At 34.4% G+C, this 6576-nt stretch overlaps 1 protein-coding gene across 3 annotated transcripts; it reads right to left on the reverse strand.

Moving 5' to 3' along the window:
* Window positions 1-375: 375 nt before the first annotated feature.
* LOC111483377 lies at window positions 376-2199 on the reverse strand. 3 transcript variants are annotated; one of them, XM_023129570.1, is made up of 5 exons: window positions 2020-2196; window positions 1165-1923; window positions 989-1054; window positions 766-839; window positions 381-675 (listed from the first exon to the last, which is right to left on the reverse strand). In XM_023129570.1, the coding sequence occupies exons 2-5, from the start codon at window positions 1528-1530 to the stop codon at window positions 615-617; spliced, it is 567 nt and encodes a 188-aa protein (XP_022985338.1). In that variant the 5' UTR covers window positions 1531-1923; window positions 2020-2196; the 3' UTR covers window positions 381-614. The 3 variants fall into 3 exon arrangements, with proteins under 3 accessions (XP_022985339.1, XP_022985338.1, XP_022985337.1); XM_023129571.1 differs by having other exon boundaries at window positions 376-675; window positions 766-864; window positions 1165-2199; XM_023129569.1 differs by having other exon boundaries at window positions 1165-2196.
* Window positions 2200-6576: the final 4377 nt, after the last annotated feature.

Genomic DNA, 6576 nt, shown 5'->3' on the forward strand with positions numbered 1-6576 from the left:
AAAAAAAAAAAAAAAAAAAAAAAAATGAATGGAATCAATTAAAAAATAATAATTAGTTCTCTCTCTTGGAAGAACTGAATCTCAATAAAATATAAAATATACATAATGTTATTAAAAAAAAAAAAAAATGGAGAGAGAGACATGTGGTCAGTATTAGAATTTGACATCCTAAATTCCCAAATTGCTATTTTTTTTTTATTAATTTATTGAGCACTTTTTTTATAGAACAAATCAGACCAACTTCCATTTTTTTTGTCTGCTGAATCACTTAAACAAATCACATCACAAAATCAATATAAGCAAATGATGGCAGACAGTTTTGGGTGAACCAAAATTTTCAATTTAAATTTTTTGTTTGGAGTTTTGGTGTGGATTTGATAAAATCCCACCTAATAAAATCTAAAGTTTTAGGCATTATTTGGATGAAAGTTAGTGGGTCTTGTGATCTTGTTCTAAACATTACTCAGATTTGTTTCCAATTCACAAATCTCTTACCATAAATGGTTCCCATTGCATTGATCGTTACAAAAAGGGAAAGAAATGAAGATGGAAAAGAACAAAAAAAACAGGGAAACAAAGCCCATCTCTTCAGCAGATCCATTTCCCACGCATTTTTAAGAAGAAAGTGATGCAAAAATAAAGCCACTTATCCCTCCTCCTTCGCCTTCAAACCACCTGTTAAAGAACCAGAATAAGAACAATCCAGTTCAAAAATGCTCAAAAACAAGCCCAGTGATTAGCCAAAAACAGAGGAAGTAGCTTAACTGGTTCTTCTGCAATCTATTTCCTGATAGAGAAGCTTGAAGGAACCCAAAATGGTCTGTACAGGCCGATCTTTGCTGTTGACATTTGTCTTGGTGATGGCTGTTTAGGGATGACTATGGATTTATAAGTAAGGAATACATCGGTTTTTAGAGAAACCCAAAGCAAAGGCTAAGAGAGTTTATGCTCAGAGTGAAGATAACCAGAGTGTAAAATAGTCAAGTACCTCGAAGTGGCTAGTTTGAGAGAAGCCCAAGAAGCTTTTCATTGAGGCTTGATTGGTGAACTTATTCTGAAGATTTGAAAGAAGCTAACTTTGATGAGTACCCAATTGGCCAAAATGTATAATCGTTGTAGAACAAAGCTAAAAATGGGCTAAAAGAGATTGTTTTGGAGACTTACAGCAGTGTAGTTGAGAGCAGGAGAGCTAGCAGTGTCGTCTAGGAACGAAGAAGAAGGCTCCCCCTGGCATTGATGTTCTTGAATTCTCTGTTTTTTGCCCTTTCTCTTCCCCAATGTGGCTGATTTTGATGCATCTTGGGAGCAAGCTTCGTCTTCTATGAAATGTGGAGGCCCAGAAGATGCATCAGAAACCATGGAAAGATCCTCTTCCTCTTCCTCTTCCTCTTCTTCAGAACCTTTAGCTTTCCAATATTCCTCTCCGCCAACAATGTGATCTAAGCAGCCTTGTGAACGAAAAGACTGCTCCAAATACAAAGTCCAGCCAGACTCACACCCACTGCTGCACTCAGAACCCAACAAATCCATATTCCCCAACCCTTTTTTTCTCTCGGGCAAATTATCAAACAGGTTGTGTGCAATGCAAATTCAAGAAGAAAACAGAGCCCAGATCAGAATGGGAACCCAAAAAAAACAGAGAATACGAACTTTCCACAGACGATTTCAACAAGCAACCAATGATCTATTTACATCTCTCAAGATTTTCGCCAAAGTTGTGTAAAATTGAACTCAAATCCTAGAACGAAAAACTGGGTTATGTCCAGACCCTTCTCGTTGAATGTGTGTGGGGAAGTGAAATGAATGAATCAAAATGAAAAGTGGCAGATGGGTGTGGTGGGTTTATAGCGTTAGATGATCGCATGTAGCAGAGAGAAAGCCAGAAGGCCTTGTTCACATGCAAGACAGCGAGGCATTGGTACCCTCTTAAACCAAAACCAAGAACACGTCCATATCTCCTTCCACAGTACAATGGTGATACTGTTTGGTGTAATGAAGTTGGTTGAGTTAGAAAGATACCTGGAAACATGTGCTCCTCGCCTCAAAATTGTATGAGAGAAGGGATTATTTTGGTTTTAGTGTACAGAAATAGAAGGGTTTGGGATTTTGTTTTCTTTTTTGCACTTCTTTTGTTCTCGTCGTAGAATCGAACGGAATGCCTAATTTCTTCAACATCATTTGAAGATGTTGGAGATCTCATTGCAATAGGGAAAATTTCAAGTCCCTTAGTCATCTACCGACTAAAACATCCCGATGAAGTTTACGGTGCAAATGAATGAAATGACAATGAATTTAAGTGGAGGAGGATATCCTGACCCCATATGTTTAGTGTCATGGTCGTACTTTTATAATCATATGGTGTCGTGATCTTGACACGCTCAGGACTAGCCTTGTAGGGAACCCTAACCATATATATTTTTTGCTCAGCATTGTGGTTTCGTCGAACTTCATGCGAGGTTTGTCTTCATCAATGGAACACAACTTGTACAGAATCTAAGTTTGTTTGATCACATATGCCGCCTGCACGTGTATGTTCCATCTTCTGCAACCCAACTCGAGTTGGCTCTACACTAAGCCAAGTCATCTAGTGTGATGTTCCACATATGTTGGGGAGGAGAACTAATCACCCTTTATAAGGGGGTGGAAACCTTCTCTAGCAGACGAGTTTCAAAGCCATGAGGGGAAGCCCAAAGAGGACAATATCTGCTAGCGGTGGATCTGGGCTATTACAAATGGTATCAGAGCTAGACACCACACAATGTGTCAGTCTTCTCGCTGCTCCCCGAAGGGGGGTAGACACGAGGCGATGTGCCAGTAAGGACGTTGGGCCCCAAAGGGGGTGGATTTGGGGGCGGTCCCACATCGATTGGAGGAAGGAAAGAGTGTCAGCGAGAACGCTGGGTCCCAAAGGGGGGTGGATTGTTATGTCCCACATTGGGATGCGTTTTAAAGCCTTGAGGGGAAGCCCGAAAGGGAAAGCCCAAAGATGACAATATCTGCTAGCGGTGGATATGGGCTGTAAGCTCAAAGAGGATAATATCTGCTAGCGGTGGATATGGGTTGTTACATCCAGCTTGACGTTTCCTCTATTCGGGACTAAGGTCTCTCAATACAACATCGTATCTCAAATCATCTAGGTTTCCAGTGTCTCACATGTCTTGACATCATCTCAAGTCGCGAGGTGTCATCGGCTATCATAGCTCACTTGGTCATGCCATCGAGAAAGAGTCCAAGTGTCATTCATAATACCAGGACATCCCGAACATCTATCCATTCAGGTTATATCGAGGCATTGGACCCTCCCATATCCATTCTACATCATTTATGGACTTCGTACTGAATGACGATCGTATGATTCAACCTCCTGACACATGGGCTAGGCTCAATATCATATGACACTATTCTTAAAAAACCAATTCCAAAAGAAGTCGCCTGAAACACTCGTCTCACAACTATGAGAGTCACTATGACACAAATATGTGTCACAGAGTAGCTCGCTTAAGTCATAGGGACAAGGATGGTGGAGAGGTAACACAAAACTAACGAGGCTAAAGAACTCGATTAGGGTTAAGTATTAAAAGACTATCACATGCACTCACATTCTCTCCATCTCTATTTAAAACATGAAAGAACACACACACACACTCATCTCTACCCTTTTCAAGAAATACGCTCACACATACATGTGGGCACGTGTGCATTTCTTTTGCATTTCTGAATTCCCCAAATATTCACACACATGCTCCCACGTGCACACGGTTTTCAACCTTATTTCCCCTTTTTTTTTTTTTTTTCCTCCCAAATCCTCTTATTATATATATATATATATATTTTTTTTTAATAATATATATTAATAGACACTTGTGGAACATGGGTCCTATTTCCAATGTTTCCCTCCATCGAACACGAAAATAAAACATTATTAGTATAGAAACACGTTTTAAAATTTTAAGAAAAAGTCTAGAAGAAAAAACTCAAAGAGTAAAGTATGTGCTAGCAGTAGACTTGAGTTCGAGCTGTTACATGAATTCTTCGTCCCAACTCGTCCTATAATTTAATATTTAAAATTGAGTTTGTGAAAAATGGGTTAAACGTTATATTATATTATTCTTTTTTTTGCTCGGGATATTGAAAAAGTGGCCAACCACTCTCACCAAACTCATCCATGGACCAATGCATTACATTAATAATATTAAAAACAAAGCCTATTTAGGGTTAAAACAACTCAAGAGGGCTTAGCCATAGATTAAGACCATATTGCTATAAATAATTACTTAGCATAAGATCCTTAAATAGAGGTCACGTGCAATCTCTCTCTCTTGGATCCCTCATTATTATTAATAGACCCACGAACAAGCTCATGCAACCCGCTTGAATTTAAAGCTCGATTTCAAAAAATACACCTTTTTATTGTAATGACGTATAATTGATCTGAATTATTATAAAGTCTTATTTAATGCGCGTAACTTTTTTAAATCTTTTCATAAAAATAAATTAATTATAACCTAATAATATTGATATCTTAGGTTTAATTTGAATAATTTTTATAAATTTATTAATAAAGGGGAAATTGAAATTTTGAGTAATAATTGAAATTTCCATATATACCTTAAAGGTTAAATCTTTGAACGAGGGATACAGGGAACCTAATGCCAGCAGGATAAGAGTGGTGGACACCTGTCACGATATTAAATGGTCGACCTGCGGGGACCACAAAAATTTGCAAAAAATAAAATATTAAGAAATAATCCTAGTCATCTTTGTCGTGTAGTGTAACTGGCTGTAACCGGTACGTTGTACGGACGAGAGTACAAAGGCATCATGCACCGACGGTTCATCAAATGATCGCCTTCCCTTACGTGTTTTTTTTTTTCTTTTAATTATTTATTATAAATTTAAAAAATTATAATTTTTATTTTGTTTGCGAATTGGGAAATTCTTGGCCCATTTGGAATATAAAATTAGGCTAAATGTGGATCGGAGCCCATTTTGAATTGGACCTTTTAATTTACAGCCCATGTCCAGTTAAACGCAAATGTTGGGCTTAAATTCTAGAAGTTGGACCATACATTTAAGGCTATGGGCCCAAATTGGAAGAGTTTCTCATGGGCCAGGCCCAAATACAATTATATATTAAATCTTTAGACCTTTTGATGTGAACTTCTCATTATTGGCCGTTTCAAAATAAATAAAAGGCATAATAGATGTCATGTATTATAAAATTAATTAATTTTAAAATTCTTATAATTTAGAAAAAATATGCACTTAATTAATATTTTTGTAAAGAATTATAATTTTTTTTTAATGATTGCTCTCATTTAGATATGATCTCGATTCATTTGCGTACTTCTCGTTTACTTAGACATACTATAATTAAATTTGGTCTATTTTTTATTTTTTATGTTTTTAAAATCTTAGCCCAACTTTTTTTTTTCATTAAATAAAATTTACCTAATTTGACTTGGAAAATCAATTTTTTTAATTTTAAAAACTATACAAATAAACCATTAATGAACAGGTTTCTACCAAACATTGCACCCATTCTTTTAATATAATAAAATAATTTAATAAATTATTATAAACTTACCAATCACATTAATAATTACAATACACGAAATATCTTTTTCTATTAAATAAGTAAATAATGTTTTCTTAAAATATCTGCATCTTTTTGAAATCTTTTTTTTTAAATAAAATTAATTATTTTGGACAATCACATTAATAATTACAAAAAAAATACATACATATTGCTAATATATATTTTTTTGTTATGCAGGCGGGTTGGGAAGTACAATCTCGTCCTAAACTCCATTTATTTAATGATAAAAAAATGCTTTTTACTCCATCTCCATTCCGCTCTGAACAGTGAATTCTTTTTAGGTTCGAGGTCAACTTCACAGAATAAATAGATATCTCTAATTGAATATTGTTCGAACAAAAATATAATATTCGTCTAAATTAAATGAAAAAAAAAATTTGATATTGTATACAATATCTTATATATTGAGCTTCAACTTAGGTTTTCTTTTAGTGGGTGTCAATGTCAATTCATATAATAAAAAATATATTAACATATTATATAAAGACTACAAATGACTCAACATGAAAGAGAAGAAAATCTTCTTTTTTATTGTAGACACTTTTTGTCCTTTTCAATTATCTTTCAAAATAAAATCCAAGTTTGTCTACTATATATATATATATTTAATTATAAAGTATGATTAAATGGTAAAATTTAATAATTATTTCAATTACATTCAAAATTATTCAATTAATATTTTTAATTTTTAATTTAGATGACGATTTAGCATACCACATTTAAAATTAGACGATATGTTAACTTACATAGTTCAAAGGTTAAATTAGTAATTTAACAATTTATGAATATAAGATCGTTAATAAAACCTGACTAATAGAAAATGGTGTGGTGGTGATATGGCAAAATAGAGAAAATTAACTTACGGTGACACATCAGCACCATATAATTTCTTTATTAATCAACGAACGATTAATTATGTTCGTAAAAATGTAATTAAATTAATTGGATCAACATTAAAAAAAAAAAAAAAAAAAAAA

The sequence above is a fragment of the Cucurbita maxima genome, unplaced genomic scaffold (genome assembly GCF_002738345.1).
Source record: "Cucurbita maxima cultivar Rimu unplaced genomic scaffold, Cmax_1.0 Cma_Scf00008, whole genome shotgun sequence".
NCBI classification, from domain to species: Eukaryota; Viridiplantae; Streptophyta; class Magnoliopsida; order Cucurbitales; family Cucurbitaceae; genus Cucurbita; species Cucurbita maxima.

Excerpts from the sequence above, each read along its gene's own strand:
- LOC111483377 (XM_023129570.1), bottom strand. The coding sequence starts at position 1,530 with ATGGATTTGTTGGGTTCTGAGTGCAGCAGTGGGTGTGAGTCTGGCTGG. Across the intron at positions 1,055-1,164 it reads CTGCTCTCAACTACACTGCT|AATAAGTTCACCAATCAAGC; the intron begins GTAAGTCTCCAA and ends TCAAATCTTCAG. Across the intron at positions 840-988 it reads CTCAAACTAGCCACTTCGAG|CAAAGATCGGCCTGTACAGA; the intron begins GTACTTGACTAT and ends AAATGTCAACAG.